Source organism: Typha latifolia, chromosome 5 (genome assembly GCF_019914945.1).
Source record: "Typha latifolia isolate L0001 chromosome 5, TyphaL0001v2, whole genome shotgun sequence".
Lineage (NCBI taxonomy): Eukaryota > Viridiplantae > Streptophyta > Magnoliopsida > Poales > Typhaceae > Typha > Typha latifolia.
The window spans coordinates 10,400,228-10,425,405 of record NC_133090.1 but is presented as its reverse complement, the minus strand read 5'-3'; the positions used below and the strand labels follow the sequence as shown (position 1 = coordinate 10,425,405).

The window sequence follows — 25,178 nt, the reverse complement described above, 5'->3', positions numbered from 1 at the left end:
TGAGGGGAGAGTCTTCTACCTAAATCCAAGCTAATTACTCTCAAATCCAGAGGGATCCCGAGTGATTAGAGTGTTCCACTTCAGTCAAGAATTAGAGCAAGTCATCAGTCCTCTTCTTGTTGTAACATATAGAGACGGATTTATTTTATCACATAGTTTGGGCTCCTAGAATATAGCACCTTTACGACACTCTATTTGATTGTATCGAAAAGCCCACTCAATTGGGATTTCCCTACTGGGTCTTTCTTCGTTTTCTTTTTATTTTTTAAACTCTTCATATATTTGACTCTTAGTAAGAAAGAAATTTAACAGCTATTAATGCACCGAAAACAAATTTTTTATGGTATCCAAGAGAAAATTAAGAGGCTCAAGGGGCAAAATTCACAGAAATCTTGGGCTTGACCAAGGTAAACTTCTGATACACTCGAGAGTTGATTGACATAAGATATTCTACCCAAGCTAATTTTGGTCGCTGAAAAGTGAAGAAACAAAAGAGAAATACTCGCTTTCAAGAATTTTTCTATTTAAAAAATTTAGTTACAAAAATTAAATTAAAGAGTCGAATTTCTTATCTACTAAAAATAGCTTCACTTTTTTTTTTCAATTCTCTTTTTTTTGTTTTTGTTTTGAAAGAATAGGCACTTTTATTTTCTAGCAACCACACGAACCCTAGCATACTAATTCAAATGGTGTGGTAATTCAAATGTAATCTCTGTTTCCCACACCTTTGGTGAGGCTAATTAGAATGCACAGTAATTAGCCTCAATTACTAAATCTCAGCATTTTTCGGTCCAATCAAGCTGCACACTGATTAGCTTCAATTACTAATTCTGATTAAGAAGGAACATTACTGAAGAGGCAGAACTTGAACGCAAACTTTTTTTTTTAACCTGGAGACTTTCACAACATTACTAAATTACAGGAAAAATTCAATATCTACACAAATGGCCTTATAGCCATAAAGTAGAGCTCAAAAATCTTCCAACAGTTTCATATACAAAAAAAAGGCAATAGGAAATAGCCTGAAAAAATAGTCTTGACCTCTTTAAAAATAAAAATAAAGGAAAAAGAATGAAGGCATTATACTTCCCATTGGTGACGTGATACCAAAGCAGAATTTGTGGGTTAGAAGAGGCAAAAGATGTTGAAGATTTCAGCAGAGCTGAGCTTGGAAAAATAAATTAGTTCCGATAGCCAACACCAAAGTGAAACCTCCTTGCCTGTCTATCATTAAATGCGTATTCGAGGCGTAGAGGTCCCAGTGGGGAGTCCACTCGAATGCCAACACCGTACCCGCAACCATTCCCAGGTTTTCCTCTTGCTCCAGCTGGGTCACCTGATCAAACAACAAAAAAGTTTATGCATGAGGATAACACCCATGCATAGCCTACTTTTGAGTACTATCTCCTTGTTAGAAGATCTCATGTCTACAATTTAGAGATACTGAATGAATTTTCTAAGAAAAGTTCATTGATAAACAGAAAAAGAAATAATGGAGCATTTTGTTCAAAATAATAGGTGTCCGCTGCAATTGACGAAATACTAAAATCCAGTTCAGATTTCCCATGTGCTGAGTTCCAGAAAGACAATAACAAATGATATCTAAAATTGTAAGCCCCGAAAGATGCCATTTTCAACAACCATTGCCTGCTTCTTACCTCCTGCTTATCTTCTTTTTACTTAGTACACTGGAAATGTAAGAGCTAGCTAAGAATAACTTAAGAATGGAAAATAGACTTACCAGGCACTTTAGGTCCGGAGCCTAGATCACTTCCATAGTCCACAAATACCACACCTTCCAGTGGTGCAAACTACAAAACAAGGATTTTAGATGAATACATAATCTAGAAAGATGCCATCAAATGTTCATTACATCAATCAACACATGGGACTCTTGGACAAGCAAATTTCCTCGTGGTTGTCTCTGAATCTATATACCTCTGACAAAATAACCATGCAATGTTCGACTTGCCAAATATACGTCTGAAATAATCTTTAGGAAATAATTCACAGATAGCTTAACAACCATTTTATCTCTGACATTTCACTTGTCTAAACAAAGTAGCAGAAAATTTCTTTGGAAAAATGAGATACACAAACTGTTTATCATCATGAAACAGGTTCACATTTGGCCAATTTGCAAGGAAGAAACTTAATGATTCTTAGATAATCTTTCTGAGCATCGCAAAACGTGAATTAATAAGCACTGTTTAACCTTAAGATAAGCTTAGAACTTATGATGATGATGATAATCATTGTACGATAATAAGCAATTTTACACTAAATTATTGCAATGAATATAGGTAAGAAAGTAATAGCATGTCCTACGTAATGCAAAAGAAAGAAATCAACTCCTACCAGGCGAAAAGAGACTTCCCCACTACCAACTGCATATGATCGTCCAGAACCCACTGCACCTTCCTCATAACCTCTAACACTGTTTGTCCCACCAATGGCAAATGCTTCATGAGGTGAAAAGTTTCCCTCCACATGACCTCCTGATGCACTAAACAACACCAAAAAGAAAGTAAATATAGCAAATAATAAAGGAAGAAATATTCGTACATTGAAGTGGCTGAGAAGGTGAACAAATCGAACATAAGAGAAGAAATAGAAATAAGTTTAAATATATAATACATAAAAAACACCAAAATAGTGCAACAATGAATATTTCTATTTAAAAGAATGTAACCAAGATTAGCAGGTACACAACAATATGTATTCTTCGAATCACAAGAGGAAAGACTTACAAAGTAAATGTTCATGCATATATACATGGGATCTATGAGTCTACTTTGGCACTCATACAAGTCTCTAGGGAGCACAAGCGAAATAATGGAGAAACATCAGAAGACACCATTTAAATAGAACAATTAAGTTATGATGATCCTGCTATGCCAGATTGAGTAAAAATGGTTTTGAGCTGGCTTCTCTGTTTAAGTATTCTAATACCAAATTTGACTTGTAATAATGAATTAAAATACTAGAGAAAATTTTGCATAAAAATGTGATGTCAATCAATTTTAACTATTTTTTTCTCTCATTATTCCTCCAATTTTATCTGAAGTTTTACATAAATTGAGCAAAACATATACGAGGTCTTCTATTAAAGGGCGCATATATAAGATACTAGCATTCATGAAAAATCACCAATATTACTTATTTATTCCTTTATAAGATCTCAAGAAGCATATATAAAATACTAGCATTCATGAAAAATCACCAATATTACTTATTAATTCCTTTATAAGATCTCAAGACCTCTATTATTGAAATTCATAATAAATATTAAATTTCAAGCCGAACATTCCACTTTGCAACCTATGATTTTGTTAGTTACAAATCCAGTCCTACGCTACTGATTTTACACCCTATGTTAGATCTAAGCAGATGTCTATGATAAAATGACATAATTTTCTTTGGAATTTTTCACTTTGATTACCAAAGATACTGTCTATCTTATATAAGAGAAGGTCATTTTGACACAACTACCAATCCAAACAATTGCCCAAACCAACAAATACAGCCACTGATCGGACCACTTTGCCTAGTATTGAGTCTGGTGCACTTTATGACCAGTTATTCAAAGGGAGTTTTGGTTAACGACTCGAAACTATTGACCCAATTTGGCAATATAAAAACATAAGGTGCACCTAGTATCATTAAAATGCAAAGTGTCAAATGAGTTTCCCCACTTATAGTAAGAGCAACCAAATTACCCATTCATAAACTCTTCCCATAACCTTCACAAATTATAGCATGGTTTTGCATTCTTACTAATACTTAAATGCACTAGTGAAATAGAAACAGTAATTCCAAAGAGAGGCAGTAAGACAAAACATCTTCAATGTCTTATGAGGCTTAGATCACTGAAAGCATTTAATCTGTAGATTATATAGACAACAGTAAGAGGTAAAAATAGTTATGATAGTCTTAAGAAAATATTTGCCTCAATATTTTAAAAGACAGCCGTGGTTTGCGGGTGGCCAACCCACCTCATAGCGTCTAGGCAGTATGTGGTCGCTAAAGCAGAATAGCAACTATTTTAATAAAATTATATATGATATGTAATATATACCATATAAAAAATTAACAATAATTCCTCTAGCAGAATAGCAACTATTTTAATAAACAGTAATCACAATTACAAACAATATCACAAACATTAATACTAATCACATACTTGCAGAAACAAATAGCAATCTCTCTCAATTTCTCAGCAGAATAGTAATTAGCAAACAAACATGCAAAAAACAATATTAAAAATAACACATTCTGCTGAATAAAAAGTAATTTTTTTATAAATTATAACAAAACTGCTAAGGTGGGCTGCCAGAACCACCAAGGCGGCCACCCGCCTTCTTTGTTTGCAGGGCAGCTGCCCTGACTGCATTACGATATACTGATTTGTCTCCATCAGATAACTCTGCAACTTACTTCCAAGGTTGGAAGACTAAATCTCAACTTTGACGAGTTGTAATGCATTATTATAATATCCAACAAAATGCCTTCAAATTGTAACAGAAGAATCAGAACTTTCCTTTCCATTTGCTTCAAAGAAATGCCCATTCCAACTATTTCCATAATACTCAGGATCAGATTTCCTTTGATGAAGAAAGTAACTAACTGAGACCAGATATCATACCTTAAGAGAAATCGAGCAGGCCCAACTTCGTAACCTTGCCTAACACGAGCGGTCACTCTGTTGAAACACAACCACTCAGGAAGTAAAGGAAGTCCTTGTTCCATGCTGAATACAAACTGCAAGTATGGTAATGGAAGTCTAAGAAAATGGCAAAGAAACCATCTAATAACAATCTTGGCCATACCAAAGGGATAAGATAAAGTGCTAACCATTGTGGAGCTATGATCAGCAGAATCTGTATAGATGCTTTCAAACTTTGCAAGTAGTGTGTCATCATAAGCATTTCCACTATAATAGGCCAAAAAGGAAATCCACAAAGCTATGACTACATTAAAACCCCCAAAAAATGACCTCGTAGAACGATAACTAGATTAATATAAAATAAAATGATATAATGAACTGATTATATCTGATGTCCAGCAAAGGTAAATGAATAATTGCATACCTTGCAGTTAATTGGCTGTTATAGAAATCTCTGATGATGGGATTGCCTTTATCATCACGAGCACCAGCATGCTAAAAGTAATGAAGGTTAATTTTGAGTTATCAAACGCCTTGTTTGCTTTGAGATTAAGGGAAAATCTAGAGTAAATATTCTAGATTCGTACTCTTAAAATTATATCTCTAATTTAGAGTCGGGTATTCTAATATTTGCTTGTAATTTAGAATAATAGTGTAATAATTACCTTTGATGTGATATGAAGTTTAAAGGTATAAATAAGAAGTAAAAATGGACTCAAATACCCTTAATTTGATATATACATTTAAATTAAAGCATTCTAATTTCTTGTAGGTATGCATTCGTATACATTGCATACTTGAGTAAGAAGAGACAAGATAGATGGGACAATTACGCAAGAGACAAGATAGATGGGACAATTGAGCGGGAATTTCTTTGTTTGTGGAATGAGATAGATAAATGTAGGAGAGAGGAGAGAGGACTTTTTAAATAACTTGAGTCAAATCAAGGGTAAATTATAATTGATCTTATGTGTGAAATAACTTGAATAGTGTTTCTAATCTAGAGTAAAAATAGTTTGATTTTGCTTTCTAATCTATAGTAGTGTTCCCTAAACTAGAATAAAAAAAGATAATTCTAAAGCAAACAAGGGCAAAGAGAATATATACAGAAAAACAATAACTAGGCAATAGTAGGAACATAAATAGTTGAAAATCAACTACTTATGTTACAAGTTAAGCTAGAGTAGCATATCACTTTCAATTTTCAAAATTATTATAGAAACATCACTTGAAGCAACTAAAGTACAGAAAAAGTCATCTACAACTAATAAAATAAGAAAGGTAAGCAATTTTTAGCAAGCTGAAAATGTGGCCACTCCACATTGATTTCAAATGAAAATAAGAAAATAAACATGGTAGACAGACTTCTGCAACTAGTAGAACAGAATGATCCAATACGACAACAAAAAATAATATTGGTCAACTATTTCTTAGTTCAGGTGGCAAATCAAATAGGAGAGGTAGAGCAGAGCCATCCACTGAGTTTAATTGTTTTAAGAATATGAAGTAAAGACATCCTCTATAGATTTAATCGAGTTTATACACAAATGAGAAGGAAATAAATATTCAAGTTAGAAAGCATTAATACTTATATAAAGGAATAACAACAAAATCAAAGGTTTTGAATTTTGATTGATATCAATGCCATCAACACAATCACCAACTAACATAATTCAGAGTGGACTGACTCATCAAATGATCAAATGAAATCAATCTTTGGAGTGAACATGTATAATTTTCAATTATGACTATAATCAATTGTGATTACATCTCTTGAATAAAAAATAATATTTAGGCTTTGTTTGGTTTGAGGTTAAGCCTTAAACTTAATTAGCAGGCCCATTTCTTAGTTTTGATTTAAATACCTTGAATTAGGATAAGAAAATATGGTATTTAGTTGTGAGCTAAACTAAAGTGTAATAATTATTTTTGATGTGACGTGAAAAAATAAAAAAGTATTAGTTTTGGAGAGAAAATAAATGATATATAAAATTTGTGGAACAAAATGTCCTTTAACTTTAATGATAAAATTTAAAAATAAATTTTTTTAATCAATTAAAATGTTTAATACTGATTTGTGTATGCCCGTACACATGCTTACATAGACATGATCATTAGGCCCAACCCGCCCAAACCCGGCTCGAACCCGCTCGGTTTTAACCGAGCTAAGTCTGGTCCGACCTGAGCCCGAGATGGTAGTGGGCTAAGCTTGGTCCAACCCATAATGCATGCATATTTCTATAATTTTTTTAGTCTCAAATTGGATATTTAGTAAACTATATATCAATATATAAGTATGTTTCCATGAAAGATAACTAAAATATCTTCATATAAGCCCATTAAACTCGGCCCAATAAAATATAATATTTTTTATATTTAACCCATTATGTTAAAACTATTATACCAACCCAAGCCCAATATCTAATGGGCTAGTGGGCGGTAACGGGCTAAAATATTCTAGCCCGGCCTGAACCCGAGTGATTGATGGGTCGGGTCGTAAACAAATATTTAAGCCCGATTGGCCTGAAAAACACGACTCGAACCCGGCCCAGCTCACCCAATGATTACGTCTAGGCTTACATGCCCGCAAATGGGCTTACATATTATTATTATTTTTCTTTTTTCCTAAAACAATCTAAGGTTAATATTTTATTTTAAATAATAATATAAAATTACTATTTTCATTTTCTCTTGTTTTGGTTTTAAGCCCACATGCAAGGCTATATTATTATTTTAACATTTCATAATAATTGTAAATTTTTTCTAATATTAATTTTTAGTTTCTTAAATATTTTCTAATAATTTATTTTTTTAACAAATTATTTTTAAAATTTAAAATTTTAATATTTTTTAAGAATTTGTCGTATTGCAAACTTTTATTAAATAAAGAAGCGAGTTACAAATTGTTGTAGATTTAGTAAATTAAAAAAAAAGATTGGAGGGAAATTAATCAATTATAGATAGATGAGAGAAGATTTAAAATAGGGGTGTAATTATTAGTTTGATGCGACATGAAACAATGCAAATATTTATATTTTTAGGAAAATTGAATGTCATGCAAATATTACTAAAATATTATTATTAAATTAAAAAATATATAAATGTAAATTAGCTATTTTAAACTCATATTTAACCTATCAGAAAATTGTATTAAATAATATTTTTTTCATTTGTGTATAAATATTATTTTTATAAGCCATGGTGAAAGAGGAGCTCTTTTATAGTAAACAATTATATATTCTTTTGGAAGAGAGGAGAGAATACGGAGAGAGAGATGATAGAAGATTGACAAGACATGAAATTGATAGATTTAAATCATGTCAAGGTTAAAATTAGAATCAACTTGAAAGAATATTAGAATTTATGTATTATTCATTTATTTATTCATGACCGAACTTTATTAGGTAAAAAAAAGTTAAAAAGAGTTTGGTTACTAAAGAGTCCTGACCAAGTTCACGGACTACCAACTCAAAACAAACAAGGCCTAAGGTTTCTACAAAAAAAAAAATGTCTATTCTATTATACAATAAATATACTGAAAATTGATGAATAACAGAATTGCAACAATCAAATAATAAAAGGTATTAGCACAAAATTGTAACATGCTATTCTAATTAAATACCTGAAAAATCATGCCAAGTGTTCCACTCCACTTAGGCCTAAAAGGTCGACTGTATTCAATTCCAGCAGTCACTCGTCCAATTATTAGACCACCATGATGAAATTGGTCATTCCCATGAACTAGTGTTCCAGGAGTCCTAGAATTCTAGAACAAGAAAATTTTATTGCCAAAATAGTTATTATCATGACATCAAAGTTCATCATTAGAATGAAGAAAAATTACCTGAATCATGATTGTTTTAGAAGTCCTCTTATTGTCTCCATCAATCCATGGGTCAGTATAATTTATGCGGAATATGGAATCGATTTGACCCCTTTCTAGTGAAAGATTTAGCTTCTTATTCCTCCCAAAAACATTTCGATGGGAATACGCAAAGCTGCAATTGCATTCAGAGATGAGAAAAACAGCATATCATACAAGAACATTGACAAACCATGGATACTGGAGAAAAGAAATTAGCATGTACTGATCATTCATCAATAATACATCGAGTTACTTGGTAAGTACATCCATGCTAGTAGAAGATATATTAGCTAAGATTTTTGAGCAAGCTTTCACTAACATAGCAAATATAACATCAGTTGTACCAGTGCTAGATGGCACAATAGGGTTAAACAGACACAGGACTAAGAACTTAAAAAATAAAGAGCATGCGTACAAGGTCAGCATATTAACTAACAACCAAGAAACTCTCCTATTGAGTTCTAATACATTCTTTCTTACATGTTTTAGTGCTAGTAGCTACTGAAAACATGGATTGCCATGCAGCCTGTGCCAATGTCATAACTCATAAAGGTTGCCAGCAATGAAAACGGGGCTGTGCCATGAAGATCCGTATCATCCATACACTTCCAGTGTTGTGCTGTGTCCAGCACTCAACAATCACGTGGCACTAGGGGTGTCAAAATAAACGAGCTGCTTGGGCTTAGCTCGGGCTACGCTCAACTAAACCTTGGGCTCGACTCAACTCGGCTTGGACTGAACTGAGCCTAAATAAATCTCAAATTGAATCTATAGCCAAGCATGAGCCGGGGGGCTGGCTTGCTCAAGCTCGGCTCAATTTTTTTATTAAAATTATATATATGTATATATATATATATATTAATATACAATTATATCCATAACCATTAGATATTTGATCTAAAGATAGGCTCAGCTTAAAAATAGCCTAATTTCAAGCTTGGGCTTGCTCGGCTCGATCCGGCTCAGCTTAAGTTTGGTTTGAAAATAGGCCGATTTAGGCTCGAACTTAGCTTATGCTTGATTTGGCTCAGCTCAGCTTGAATCGAGCCGAGCCTGAGCTAGAGTCTGCTCACTCAAGCTCCGCTCTCTTACACCTCTATGTGAGACTTTACATGTTAATTGCTCCAACTTTAGAAGTACAACAACATAAGGTTGCTAACTGCAATATAGAAAGTTAGAAACAATTCAGTCTTGAACTTATCAAACCAGTAATGAACTTCCAATTGCAAAATGCGACCAAATAAACAAAAGGAGTGGATTAATCAACAGCCAGCCAAAGCTAGGCCTAGGTTTCAAGAAAACATAGGTGGCTGCAGAAATTCAGGTGGAACAAGAAAAGGACCAAGAACCAATGCAAAACAGAGCGGAAGTAGTGTTATATCTTACCTCATGTGAAAGATAATTTCTAGCATTAAATGTTGCAATCATTAGTCTCTAGCATTAAGTTTCTTTCTTTGAGGTCATTGATTATAGTGATTATGAATAAGGTCGCCAATGAAAGAGCAAACATCCATTATAAAGAACTTGATAATTCAGCGATGCTCTTGGTACTTCATGATAGCAAATCAGCACTCATGAGCAAGGTTTCAAAATTCGGGATCAGGATCGGCTGCTCAGAAAAATGATATGTGTCGATCATATTAGCAATCTGTATGATAGAACTCCTTCATCTAAAAATATATTCCAACTTCCAAGATCGAGAAGAATTTGAACATACCTTCGGATCTAAGTTTCGACGTTCGTGGCGAAAGCTGGGACTTACTGCAGATACTTGAGATGGCGAGATCTTAAGATCTGACAGTTAGAACAACTTGGGATTTTGAGGGTTGGTAGATCAGGGGTGAAGGTCCAGATCTATCGAAGTGGATAGTGGAGTGGAAGCCAAGAAGGTGGTGGTGGTCGACCTTGGTGGTGCGATAATAATGGTGGAGGTGGCGGCCATGGAAGGTAAGGGCTTTTTTTTATGGTAGAGAATGTGTAAGAAAGAAGTAGGGATCGACTCTCCAGGTCAAGAGGCACTAGCGAGATGACTAGTAGGCAATAACGATTGGCCCTAGGTGCTGCTAGGGTCGACCAAGAGGTGGAAGGAGATGATCTCAGCAATTTGATTAATCTAAGATAAGTGAATTAGGTGTGTACCACAAGTTTATAGTGGCTATCTAATTGAACTCTATTGGCCTAGCTTGATGAGCTTAGGTCCAACTAACACTAACTAATAAGTAAACAGGAGAAAAAATTAAATGATTAGACTTTAGAGTCTAATCTGAATTACAACTTAAATAAGCAAATTCAAAGCTGAAAGCAGATAGTAGAATTCCAGGGTCTTTATTGCATTTTCTGGATTTTGCCTTGGCAATGCTCTCATCGCCCTTGATTTGGCTTGGCCTGGTCGAGCTATATCAACCGGTATCAGAGCAGTGGATTACAATAATAGCATATCAAGAAGAATTTGAGAAAATAAGTAGCCGTTGCAACCCAACATGGCCAAATCTGCTATTACGAAGTATGTTTGTATCCGAGCTATAAGGAGACATCCAAGTGAACGTCAAGGTACTTCGATTAGTAACCTTGGACAATGCTTTTTAGTATGCCATCTTAATGAAGAGGAAGCATAGAGACCTGAGGAATAAAAATAAGGCACCATGGCCAAAAAGCTGCTACTGGTCTTAGTATTGCAGCAAAAATGTCTATCGTTGCAATCAACCGAGCCAGGTAGCGGCTGCCCCCTACCCAGCTCGATCAATTGCAACGAAAGACAATTTTGCTGCAATTCTAAGACCAGCAGCAGCTTATGGGGGGTTGAAAGCTCCACTACGGCCTTTAGCTGATGTGAGGGGACGCAATTGACTAGCTGTTCGGACTCTCACACCTGCACAAGTGGAGCGATAGGTAAAAGGACTTTGCTTCCGATATGATAGAGCACTTCACGCTCGGTCACCAGTGTACAAAGACGACGAAGAGTGTGATGGTGATAAATAGCCATGATGATGTTGAGGAGGACCTTGCTACAGACGAGGAGAGTGCTGAGGAGATCCATAAGCAAATCGTAAATGAGTATGAGAAGGACATGCAAGTGGAGATATCATTGCACGCATACGCCCATTTTTCAACCTTAGCACATCCATTATCGATAAAGACAGTGGCTGAATCATTTGTCCAAAATGTCGTCAAAGTTTCAAACTTCATGGCATGCCATGCAGTATCGTTTTAGATCACAATCGTGTCTTCATTAGTGAGTTTTGGATCGATTATCTAATGTTGCCGGGGACCCATTTGGACTTGAGTTCGACGTATTATCCACAAACTGACGGCCAAATGAAGGTGGTGAACCGAGGGATCAAGCAATACCTTTGGTGCTTTGTGGAAGACCGTCTTAGGCGCTGGTTAGAGTATTTACCATGAACAGAGTGGTTGTACAACACCACGCATCACAACATCATGGGAATGACACCTTTTGAGGCAATTTATGGGTGCACGGTGTTGGTTTTCCACAGTTTTGATCGACTAGCTTCTTACAACCAGACGGAAGCCGTCGTGGCCTTAATGGACAAAGGTGAAATCTTGAGAAGGTTGAGGACTCACATGAAGACAGCCCAAAACTTCATGAAGCAAATATATGACTATGGTCACTGTGAGCACGACTTTAAGGTGACCGACAATTTTTGGGCGGGTGCAACCATATCGTCAAGTGACGTTGCGCTCAGTGCGAAACCAGAAGTTATCACACCGTTTCTTTGGTCCATTTAGTTGGTAGAGAGGATCAGACCCGTCACCTTTCATTTGGATCTGCTTGATGGGATTTGAGTGCACTCGGTGTTCCAAATTGTGGGTGTGGTTTTGCTCGAGCCCGAGGAGGAGATTGAGACGATTGCGCCGGTCCATGTGTTGGTTAGATAGCGTCGTCGATATGGTCCATGTGTTGACTGAGACGGAGAAACTCGTCGAGTGGCTTGGTAAGCCATCCAACGATACTGAATTACAACTTAAATAAGCAAATTCAAAGCTGAAAGCAAATAGCAGAATTCAATGTTCTTCATTACATTTTCTAGATTTTGCCTTGGGCGATGAACCTAATGTTCTCCTCGCTCTTGATTTGGCTCGGTCTGGTTGAGCCATATCAGCCCACCATGCTTTCTGACCTAGTCCTCAAGGTGTGAAGTTAGAAAATCTATCCATCACATCTGCCTCGAGCTCAAGCAGATCATCTTCTAGTCATTAACAAAAGAAAGTACAACAAAATAGAACTATGAATGCAACATATGAGATAGAACACTAACACTACGTAGGAATTAAGTAAATCTCTCCCCTCTCTACTTCCATGCCAACAAAACTTTCATAATGAGCTATTAGATAAAACTTCTGTAGGGACCCGTAAACAAAATTCTTGCCACAAAACAGATTGTGGTTGGCAGCATTGCTTAGCTTATCTATGTTACACATGAAATATGCTCTTTCAACCAAAGTATCTTGAGTGCTACTAGGGTAGCAAAAACCTTCCATTTGGTGCAAGCCAACTGGAGTCCAATTAGATAGCCATTATATAAACTTGTGGTGTGCACCTAATTCACTTATCTTGGATTAATCAAATTGCTGAGATCATCTCCTTCCTCCTCTTGTTCAACCCTACCAACCTTGGCCAACCCTAACACCTCCTAGGGTTGACCATTGTTGCCTCCCGTGACATCCGGCCAGTGTATCTTGACCTGGATAGATGGCCCCTACTTCTTTTTATCACCTTCTCTACCATCAAAAGCCCTAACCTTCCATTGCTGCCACCACCACCATTGTTGCTGCACCACTAAGGTCGACCATCGCCTTCTCGGCCTCCATTCCACCATCTACTCCTATAGATCCGTGACCTTCGCCTCGGTCTACCAACCCTCAAAATCTTAAGTCGTTCTAACCGTCTGATCTTAAAATCTCACCATCTCAAGTATCCACAGTAAGTTCCAACTTTCGCCACAAATGTCGAAACTTAGATCCGAAGGTATATTCGGACTCTCCTCGATCTTGAGGGTTGGAATATATTTTTAGATCACTAAACGGAAGGAAATATATCACCGTATTGGATCAAATTATTTTTTAATTACGTAAAATTCTAAATATTATCTAAAAATGCAGAAAATCTCTAAACAATTTGCAATAGACAGTAAATTAAAAAAATAATAATTACTCACATATGAAGCCCCAAAACTTTAAAAAAAATTAGGAGAGAGTGGAAGAACCAAAAGAAAAAAAAAAGAAAAAAAGTAAAATCATCATTTTGCTTCTTCTGCAATGAAGAAGAAGAGGAAAGGGAGTAGAAAAACTGATAAGAAAAAGAACTTATGCTTCGTTGGTGAAAAATAAGAAAAGAAAGAGAGAGTGGAAGAACTGAAAAGAAAAAGAGAAAAAAAAAATCTACTGCTTGTGTAGTAAAGAATAAGAAGAAAAAGAGAGAATGGAAGATCCGAAAGAAAAAAAGAAGAAAAAAAAACTCATTTATCTGTTTCTGCAGTAAATAAGAGAAGAAGGAGAGTGAGAAAAAAAAAGAGAAAAAAACCATATACCCGAGTTCGTCGGAGTTCCGGAGTTCAAAAAACCTCGTCAGAGCTACATTCTACATCCGAGAAGCATTAGCTTTGGTTGGGAAGAGAGAGAAAGGAAGAGGACAACGGGGATATTAATTATTAATGTCACTAGGTTGCATGCGGGTTAGATCCATAACCCATTTAACCCAATTTAGTCGATCCCGATCTGGATTGGGTATTGGCTAAGAGTGATGCATGCTCGATAATTGACCGATATCGGGCTTAGATCAGGATCGGTCGATATTTGGATCCATGCCCATGAGCAGCATGCCTGAAGGCAAGTTATAAGAACCAATGCAATTTGAGCCCCTTAGAATAAATATAACCTAGCAAACAAGTGATATCATAATCAATATATGTTCACTAAGTTATGAAACTTGAGCAAGCTAATATAAATTAGCATGCTCTCTATATAGGATTAGTTAAATATCTATGGATTTAGGCACTTCCATAGATGTAAGAATATTCCATTGCAAAGAAAAGAATAGCTAGCTTCATCTGCAAATTGGCAACATAAGTTATCTCAAAAAGATTGTTAGATAAGTATGGATTGGAGTGAAACTCATTTCATATATCACTAGATTAGAACTCATATCATATTGCAATGGTTGGCAAACCATATGACGCATGTGATGATATGAATGAAATTCCTAATATAACCAACACATGATAAAATGAGCAAAATTGACCAAACAAAAGAACTTCTATATTACCTTCCAATCAATCCTGAAAGAGGTCCATTTGTGATCCTACACAAATTAGACGAGATAATTACTAGCAGTAATGTCAAAGTGAAAGAATAAGAAAATAAATCAATAAAGATATCACTTACCCACTTGAAATTCCACCACCTGCAGAGAAACCGCCACTAGGACGCTCAACGAGATTCATGACGAGATCAACTTTACCTGAGTCTGCAGTGCTCACAAATTAGTCCACAGTCCGCATACCAACGATGGTTGTGCTGACAGACACGGGGCGTACTAGTCGGCACTTACCGTGCCGACGGTGTACCGACACGTGGCACGAGGAGTGTCGCACGACACCCCTCCAAGCAGCTTCGCCGCTCGTTATTGATGTCGTCGTCACCGCTTGCCACCCCATGAGCTTGAGGAATTGCTTGCACATATCGGGTGCCCTAGTGCGAGGAGGAAGAAACGATCAGTGGGTTGGGTCGGGTCAAATAAGAACTTAAGAACAAGATCTAGATCCACAACTTAAGTTCTTATTCAACCCGACCCGACCCACCGACTGTTTCGTCCTCCTCGTGCTAGGGCACCCGATGTGTGCGAGCAGCTCCTCGAGCTCGTGGCGCGGCAAGGACGGTTGTGAGCAACGACGACGACAAGATCGATGGCGTGCGACAAAGGGTGAAGGTGGGTGGTCTCCCCATGAACCCCATCTTTCTCTCCCTCTTGCAGCACGTGTTGTGCTGGCTGGTGGTTAGCACAGCCTGTGCTTGTGGCACAACCATCCTTGTCGCATATTAAGTTTTAATAGCAAATGCAAACAATGCATACCAAAATTGTTGTTTATATAATTATATCTTTTCTTTGCAAGGACTAGAGAAAATATTAAGTATTAAGATTTCACTTTAAGTTGCTATTATATATGAAGTGTTACTAATGCAGGATATAGATATTGGTGAGTATATACAGGATCAACTAACTTTCCTAATGAAATTATCAAGCAAGTACAATGAGAACTTCTTACTTCTTAGTTCTCACAGACCACTTTGCTTCCCGTCTAAGCTAGAGTTTGGATAAACTATGCACTTTAATCACTTGACTTCTACTTTGGGGACTCCAATATCTAGCAGGTAAGAACCATGGATAGAATGAGTGCCCTAGATTACAGTTTGCATTTCCTAGAATTTCCCCATGCAATTCATACTTTGCTTCTAAGCTGTCTCCCATGACAAAACGATGTTTTGATCTATTGCAAATGGCTTGGTGTAGATCATTGGGCAAAATGTCCCTTTAGTAAACGGATGGGCTTGGCATTATTGTTGTTGTTGCTGTTGTTCTTATTTTTCTGCCTTTCTATTTTCAAAACCTCAGAATACTATGAAGAAACATGTTTGGCAGCAAAATTGTTGGTTAACAATATGTTTTAGTTAACTAGCCCACCAGATTCCTCTCCCCTATTTTGCAGGTTATGTAACTGCAAAGCTAGTACATAGCTTCAATCAACCAGAAAGACCAACTTATAAAGATTCCGCCACATAAAGGGAAAAGAAAAGGATATGTGTCAAGCATCTCGTACAACAATATTAATTGTGGATAAAAAGAACATAGTAGTTGACAAAGATGATCTACAAGAGAATAATGTTTCTCAAATGGAAGTCATCCAAAAAATTGCTATAAAGAAACCAGGGCAAGGACGCCACATAAAGGGAAAGAAAAAGATCTGTGTCAAGCGTCTTGTACAACAATATTAATTGTGGATAAAAAGAAGACAAAAGTTGACAAAAATGATCTACAAGAGAATAATATTTCTCAAATGGAAATCATCTGAAAAATCGCTATAAAGAAACTAGGGCAAGGATTGCCATGCTGATGGGCTTCCGGCACTTGGCATGGGGCGTTCCAATGGCACAGCCCCATGCTGAGCTTGTATCATCCGATGGGTACAGTATTGGGTGGCATCCATTATATTTTGGTAGAAATCTATTAAATTAAATCGAAGAGACCCAAATGATATATCAACATAATTTTGCTAGATCTATCATTTATAAGAGTTAATTTACATAGATCTAAGAAAATTACTCTTCAAAATATAAGAATCAAAGGGGAAATTTGATTTCCCCCAAATTTTGCCCTAGACTTTAGACATTTTAGATTAATATGTCAAATTCATCCAAATTAAGCCAAAATTAGTATAGGAACATGTTAGATTAACTCCATATGAGTTGATTTGAAATCAGAATTTATAATTTTGAGCTAAAATTTCGGCATAATTAGAAATTTATTTATAATATTTTTTGTCCCCAAATTACGAAGCAATTGTCCTTTAATGAATGTGTTCAATCATACTACGAATTCAATTATATTTCTACTTGATAATTGCTATATTTTTAAGGTCGCAATGTTATCTAGAGATAAAAGACTCTAATATAGGCTTTAAATTTAATACAAATCTTAGAATCTAAAATATGTATAAAAACCATAAAAATGTATTAGAGATGTGTCAGTAAGTGCACCATCATGCCAGTGTGCACTCCTAGGGCGTGCTGAGCTACACGTGTCGTACCAACAGTGTATTGACAAGGCACGGCACGTGCTACTAGCATGACAATCATTGAACCAGGGAAAATCCAAAAATAACTTATATTCCTATCAAACTATAGGGTAAAAATGCAAATAATAATGATCAAATGGATTAAGAAATTGATTTTGATATTTGATACATGCAAATTAAACATAAAACTATAAAAGGCAACTAATTGGAAGAGAAGAACAGAAAAGGTAATAGTGAATGATGAATATGATACATGATAGTGAGAAGGAAAGAGCAATAATTAAAGGTTATTTACCTCCAACAGGCTGTGGAATTATTGTAACATCTTCCATTATTCCCATAGTCAGTATTGTTTCAACATCTCTTTTAACTTGAGCTCTACTGTAGGCCTATTTAGGAACAAGACAGATTGACAACATCCTTCCTTAGTCAACAATCACAAAGAAACCACAAGTTCAAAGAAAAATAATATATTTAGAGTAGATGTGCAACATCCAATCAGTTTGGCATAGTTCCAAATTAAATCAAAAATAATTAAATACCCAACTTTGATAAACATAACACAAGAAGAAAGATGATGCGAACCCCATATGCTCAAATAGTACCCTATTATCTACTCATTTAAGTGATTCAGATATATTCAAATGTCTAGAAAAAACTTTGTCGATGTTTTGGCAATTGAGTGCATATATTAATGGATCTCTAAAAAGAGTATGTCTATAAAAACCCTAATCAGGCAAAGGTGCCATACCCCAATGAGATGGAGTAATTGCACATAGAGTGGGCCACCAACCTTCATCTAGCAGCAAACTTCTACAAAGGATAGAGCATTATGCAAGTCAACAAAGAAACCAGCTCCTTTGTCTTTCCTGATGACATGCCCGAATGCACATCCGAAAAAAAATGGTTTTCATCTTCTTATTATCTTAAAATAAAATCAATAAATTATACAATTCAACATTTTCTAAAATAACATAAATAACCAAACTTGATCTTATAAATTCTCTGAAAACAGCTTTAAAGTAACTACTATTCAACCTCAACGAAGACAAAAGAAATGTTCAATTAAATTGATTAGACATAATAAATAAGAAATCAGTTGTTCCAACCTACAAATTCCATTAAGTAAAAAATACAAGATAACGAAAGAGCAATAAAATGTAGAAAACTAACTTCCTCAGTAATGCAAATGAAATACAAAAATGGTGTCTAAAACAAAAGGTGTGGTCTCAAGCTTTGACCTGTCCCTTCTTTGTGGTAAGTTGTTGGAATATGGTCTCAAGTCTTGTTTTCCCAACAGTTGGTTCACCACTGAAGATACCACCCCAATTTAAAACAAGAAAAAGAAAGTAGTCAGCAGATCTCAACCAGGCTCTTGTGAATTTAAAAGAATCTAGATATGGTTCTCACGTCTTTCTATCAAGAAAACGGATGGTGATGTTATTGACCTCAGCTTCAGAAACTTGTAACCTAAGGATTCCTCCTGATAGCATCTCAGCATATGAAACCTGGGGCAAAGAAAAAGATAAAAAGAGTGCCTGAGTTTAGAATCACTCAGGAAGATATTAAGTGACTGAAAAGGAGAATGTAAACCTATGAATCCAATAGCATAGTGAAAATAAGATGTACAAAAGCAAGTGCAATATGACACCAACCAAGCCAGTCAACCCACGATCTTGATACCATCCATTGATGGATTTGACAACTCGATCCAAATGCCTTATATTGACTATTTTCCCTGCAGAACTTGACACCAAAAACTGAAGTAAGTGTGGCATCTTATAGCAGATGCATCTATCTAACTCAGATAGTATCACCTTCACTCTGAATCAAGATTTTCTAAAGTAGAAGAATACTCTAGTTTCACTCCTGAATATTATATGACAAATCATCCATTTACATCAAGAGTAACAGCAGTATCATCCTTTTTGGTGCTCAAAGGAATAACCTCTCTAACAATAACTGAGACAAGAGACAAGGAAAACTTATTCTAAGCCACATTGCTACTATAATACTTGCAAATATATTATATAAGCAATTGATAATGTCCTCTGAAAAAAAAATCATAGACAGCTTTTCTCCTCAAAGAGATTGCAACATAGAGAAATAATCAAGGAGGGAAAGAGAAGTATACCCTCCACCAAACCCAAAGAAAAGGTGAATGATATGCACCAAAAAGACCTACCATATCGATCATGAAATGCATCTTCCAAGAACTTTGAAGGAAGAAGGTTTGCACCCTCACAAATAAAGCCATGAAAGTCCTGATTAGGTTCCACCTGCAAGAACATAGGATAATCTCATGAACCTGTATACCCTGCAGTAGTAATTAAAGAAGGTAATCTAACTGGAAACTTCAAACTTCAAAGGTCGAAAGGAATTCTCTGGAATCCTCTCAAACAGAAGTTGAACACATTGAAAGAGCTTACAAGCAATAATTCTCTACAATCATTTCATCACTCCCTTTCAGTTGGAGAACAACTATAAAATTAGAAACAAAAATCAACTGTACAAATACTGTAAGTTAGCAGTCAAATAAGCACTATCAAGAAAAATTATTTGCATCCTGACATAAAATTATAATCATCTATTTAGTTGCAAAAAGGTTGCACCTTGTAACTGTTAAATTATTTTAGATTGGTCGTCCAAAAGTTGCTTCTTAATTGACTTCATAAATTCTCTGGCAGTTATATTACAAACATAGAGAGTAGTTCAAGCTTATTTGGCAATGGCTGTTGATAACATTATCCTCTTCGCTTCCAAATTACTGCAATCACCACACAAGCATATTCCATCTATATTGTGTCAAATATATATAAATCTCTAACCTGAGAAGGTTTGAAAAGGGCTTAATCAACTTTACTACCAACCAATATCTAGCCGCCTCATCAGGAAAGAGTTGGCAAAAGTGAACTTAGAGATATAAGTTAATAAGCTAGTAGTTAGGTAGGAAACCTGATCAAAACTATTATAAGAAACACCAATTTCTTCTAGAATAGGAAAGATCTAAGACAAAGCAGAAAATATTATAAGCAAGATTCTGAAACTCGGCATCATGATCCAAATCGGCCGTTCGAAAAAAATGATACATATTGGCCGTATCGATTGTATCGGCCAAAACTAGGATCCATAATTACGTAAAATTCTAAATCATGGATCCTAGTTTCAGCTGATCCATGGCCAAAACCCATTTATTGACTAGTTTTTTCCGCTAATTCCGTCTAAGACGGCTATGGGTAAGAGAGAAAGGGAGGGAGCAAGAGAGAGAGGGAAAGAGAGAGCAAGAGAGAAGGAGATAGAGGGAAAGAGAGAAAGAGAGAGTTGTGGGTTGTGGGCTGGCGACAGTAAGAGGTAGAGGGAAGAAAAAAGAGAGGGGAAGAGAAGAGAGAGAGAGACGTGAAGGAAAAAAAAGATAAAAAACTATGTTGGAGAGAAAGCGAGGTGGTAGTCGATAAGGGTGAGGAAGAGAGAAAATTTTATTTTAAGGGAGCGAGTTAATAAGAGAGAATTAGTGGGAGAGAGAGAGGTAGTAGGAAAGAGTTTACTAAGAAAGAGTTAGTGGGAGAGAGAATTAGTGGGGAAAAGTTTGATAAAAGAGAGTTAGTGGAAGAAAGAGTTTGATAAGAGAGAGAATTAGTAGAATAGAAGATTAAAAGTATGAGTGGTAGAAAAGGGGAGAGATAGAGATTGAGAAAATAGTATTTATTTTTTTAGTTTTTAGACTTTATATATGAATAATTTATATTTATATCTTGTTATTATTTTTTTTGAAAATTTAAAATTTTTTGGTATTTTAAAAATTATTTAAATAACAAGCCGATACGAACCGATCCTAATCATAATTCCGATACTTGGAACCTTGTTCTAAATATTATTTAAAATGCAAGAAAATTTTTAAACATTGAAAAATATAAAATAAAAGTTAGTCACATATGAAGTCTAAAAATAAAACAAAAAAACTCACTCAAAACTATAATAAATTTCGACATGAATTTGATAAATTTGTATAGTCGTAAATTCTACTGTAGAACAATAGTGAAGAGAGAGCTCTTCACTGTTGTTTTGCAGCAGTAAGAAAAGAGGAGTTAAAAAATGCGTGGAAAAAAATGAGAAAGTGAAAAAAAAACTCATCCGAGTTTACCAAAGTGTACACCAGCCGGAGGGGCTGCCGCCGAATGAGCTCAGTTAAATGTGTGAGTGAGAGAAGAGTGTGCAAGATATAGAAGATAAAAACTGAAAATTTAAAAAGAAGACAGGATATCAATTACTAATGTCTCCTAGGTTAAATATATTTTAGATTCAACCTGAATCTTAAAAAAATTAGTTTCAGCTGACATTATTGATTTCGAACCGATATGACTGATACAATTAAAATCGACTGATCCCAGACTGATACCTGCCACCGAACAGGTTTCGGGTCCGGATTGGCCAATCCGACTCAAGTTCAGCCGATTTTGGGATCCATGATTATATAAGCAAACATTCTTCTACAGGGAGCTACATATCAATAACATATGAGGCAAATAAAAGCCATCCTAATGGTTCTAATAGCAATGCAATTTTCTACCATAAGAAGAAATTACAAAATAAAGCCATCCAAGTACAAAAATATGGGAAGAATGGATTGAATATTTAGTCATTACTGATCCTTATTGGTAAAAGTATTGGCCGAAGCCAATGCAAAACTAGCAGAAATAAGTGTGTTCCTTCCTCGTTTAGGGCAGCATTGGCCAACACAGGGTCAATTTACCGGAACAAGTTGATACTCATTGTTTTAGTTAAACAGGCCCACTTTTGGGTATATTATTGGCTCAAACCAGACCAAATTATTTTTATGACATGCTAGCATGATGATTGATGGCATCTATCTTCAGACTGCCAGGACATTGTTATGACTATCCTCATAGCGATGACATCGATGACATTGTTATGACTATCCTCATAGTTCAATAAACTCTTTATGAGTATATGTTAGTAATCTAAGTTTTCTTACTTTTGCCACTTCTACTAAATTTTTAGAATTTTACTGCATCATATAAATTTCTGTCAGAAGTTTATGTTATTTAAAGATAGCCCCATAAATAGACAATTAATACAGCGGCTGATAAGGCCTATACAGCTGATACAATCCTACAAATGCCTATATGGTCGACACTGACATTTTCTCCACCAGCCAATACCAATACCGATATTGATATTCAAAATCTTGAAAGTCACTACAGAGGGTGAATTAGACTGTAGTGTTGGATGACCATATTAACTAGTGTTACAGCCTAGTTTATAAGGAAGTCTACCATTAGGTAAAAGCAAACCAGCAAAAACTTTTAATCATCTTTCACACTAGCCCTATTATCTCAGATTGTGTTTAAATTCCTTAAAGTCCTTTTATTTCTTAAATTCCTTAAAGTCTTTTTATTTCTCTAAATTGGGGTCTTGGCTTAGTTTGGAGTTTGGACTAAGGGCTACTTTACAAATTTCCAAAGGGCTTATCAATTATCCATGAAAGAGTCCTTCAGGTCCGATTCCCTTAAAGAAGGAAAAATACATGAGGCCAATAAGATGGAATAGAAAGAAAGTGAGAACACTAAAAATAGAAAAGAATAGAGAAGGAAGAAAGTAAGAAAGCACCCACAAAAAATGTGATTGATTTATACATCCATGAAGTTCTTTCTATTAACAAATAAGATTTAAATATAATTCTAATTTGTAAGTCATTTGCTTTTGATCAAATATTGGTGGTCCATGCCAGGCTTAAGAAATCTTGGCTGAAAGAAACTTATGCGCATGTCACCTCTGGTGCACAAATAAGTATAGTGTACTGAGACATTTAAGCCTAAATTGACAGTAACTAGGGAGAAAGATGTCTATTAGGAATTAGGAGAAAAATGGTGCCTGAAACTGTACCATAAAACATGGACAACAAATACTACATACTCTGATAATAGTCCATATACTTGGTGCTCAAGAGAAAATAGGACACTTGAGTTTTGACTAAATATATAACCTAGCAATAGTCATTCTACAGCTGCAAAAGGGAGGAGAGAGTAAATAAAGTATATTACAAATTTGATCGCTCTATATAAGTAGTAGAACCTGCATGTGAACAATGCTCCAGGCTTCACAAAGAGCCAACAATTTAAAAGGAAACTATACACATTTCTAGTCACATACTCCCTTTCCCTCTAATCCTCTATCAACTCTTCGCCTGCAACAACCTCCAACTAAATCCGTCAACTGTTAATGAGGTACCAAAGGAAAACTCCGGTTTCCAAGAAGATTCATGCATATTAATGAGAAACTGAGCCTTTTGCATCAGTCATCGGCCCTAACAAGATGCATGAGAAGACATTTATGATAAATAACACATTTTATTGATAAAAAAGTATAACTATTTTAAGCTGTGTCCATCAGATCCTTGAGGAACAATCAAAATGAACAGACGAGCAGTGAGACAGCATTACTCCCAATTGATGCAATAACCGATCCAAATTTGATTTATTGTGATAATTTAGGTAATAAAAATAATGCTTCTTAAAATTTCTTCATTTCCAAATACTATCTGACATGATCATACAAGCAATAGGGACAAGAAAATAGCAAGCCACGAAGCATCAAAAGCCAAAATTACGCCCAAAGATCTTTCCTTTCATTCAATCTCATCAAAATATTTGCAAGAAGATGAAGCCCCAAACCTGGAAAACCAGCCTGATGCCGTCGCGGGTATCGACAGCGACGGGCATGCACGATCCAAAGTACCCGCTCTCGATGATGCGGTGAACGTCCTCCTGCACCTCCCGTACGGTGAGCGCCGAGTTGGGCCGGCACGACTTGAGTGCTGCGGCCGCCGCGACCTCGAGGTCGGCCCGCTCGAGAGGCTCCCCATCCTTATTCCGAATCAGCACCTCGCTAATGAGCACCCTCTCCTCGTCCTCCTTCCCGTGCCGCCGCGGCGGGGGCGGCGACGGCTCCGACTCCGGCCGGGCAAGGGCGAGAGCCGAGGAGCACAGGAGGTGAGGACGCCACTGGTTCGGGAGAGAGGAGAGGAATCCTTGGATTGCTTCCTTGGCGCGGTCGAGGTGGGAGGAGAGGGCGTGGCGGGCGAAGGGGAGGGCGGAGAGGAAGGGGGCAGGGCGGGAGATCAAGAAGGAGGAGTGGATCTTGACGGAGGAGGATATGAAGCGGACGTCATCGTTCCTCGCCATGGCCGAGCAAAAGGGGAGGGGAAGAGAAGGGATCGAAAGACTAGGGTTTTACAGCCAGGGTTTAGAGGACCGCCATTGTCGAGCTATTTCAGGCATAGCGGCTCGCCACTTGAGCCGGGCAAATAGGTGGAATAGGCGACATTTTTGCAAACTAAGTTGGAGTAGTCGACTCTCCAACTTCCAAAATAGGTGGAACCGCTTTAAGTTGAACTGAATTGCTACACTGAACACGTACGTGGAAGTCAACCATTGATGTCTTTTGTAATCACTAGTTCGCAACTAATACGTAGAAAGAGTTATAGAGATGATTCTCATCACTCTTTGGGTTAGACAGCGTTTGTTAGCCATCTTTTTTTTTTTCTGGGATTAAAAGGAGAGCTGGTAAATATTATTAAACCTTTTAGGCCTTGTTTGATTTGATGCTAAGCCTAAATTAGTTAGTCTTATTTTTTTTAATCTTATTTTTGGAGAGTAAACTTAGTTAAATATAAAAAAGATTATAAAAAAAATGTTTAGTTAGTGAATCAGACTAGAAGTTTCCGAACCAGAAAGTCTCTAAACTCAAAGCAAACAAGGCCTAAGAGTCTAGAGTCCTGAGGCATCAAGGTCAAATATACCGTTCAAATTACGACGAA

At 36.2% G+C, this 25,178-nt stretch overlaps 1 protein-coding gene across 1 annotated transcript; it reads right to left on the bottom strand.

Moving 5' to 3' along the window:
- Positions 1–865: 865 nt before the first annotated feature.
- On the bottom strand, positions 866–24,718 carry LOC140789351 (outer envelope protein 80, chloroplastic). Its single transcript, XM_073139016.1, has 16 exons — positions 24,034–24,718; positions 19,527–19,620; positions 18,997–19,079; positions 18,752–18,849; positions 18,583–18,652; positions 17,637–17,730; positions 14,934–15,015; positions 14,815–14,850; positions 8,511–8,664; positions 8,289–8,432; positions 5,091–5,161; positions 4,855–4,933; positions 4,646–4,761; positions 2,359–2,506; positions 1,742–1,811; positions 866–1,336 (listed from the first exon to the last, which is right to left on the bottom strand). Exons 1-16 carry the CDS (start codon positions 24,541–24,543, stop codon positions 1,182–1,184), a joined length of 2,004 nt encoding a protein of 667 aa, XP_072995117.1. The 5' UTR covers positions 24,544–24,718; the 3' UTR covers positions 866–1,181.
- Positions 24,719–25,178: the final 460 nt, after the last annotated feature.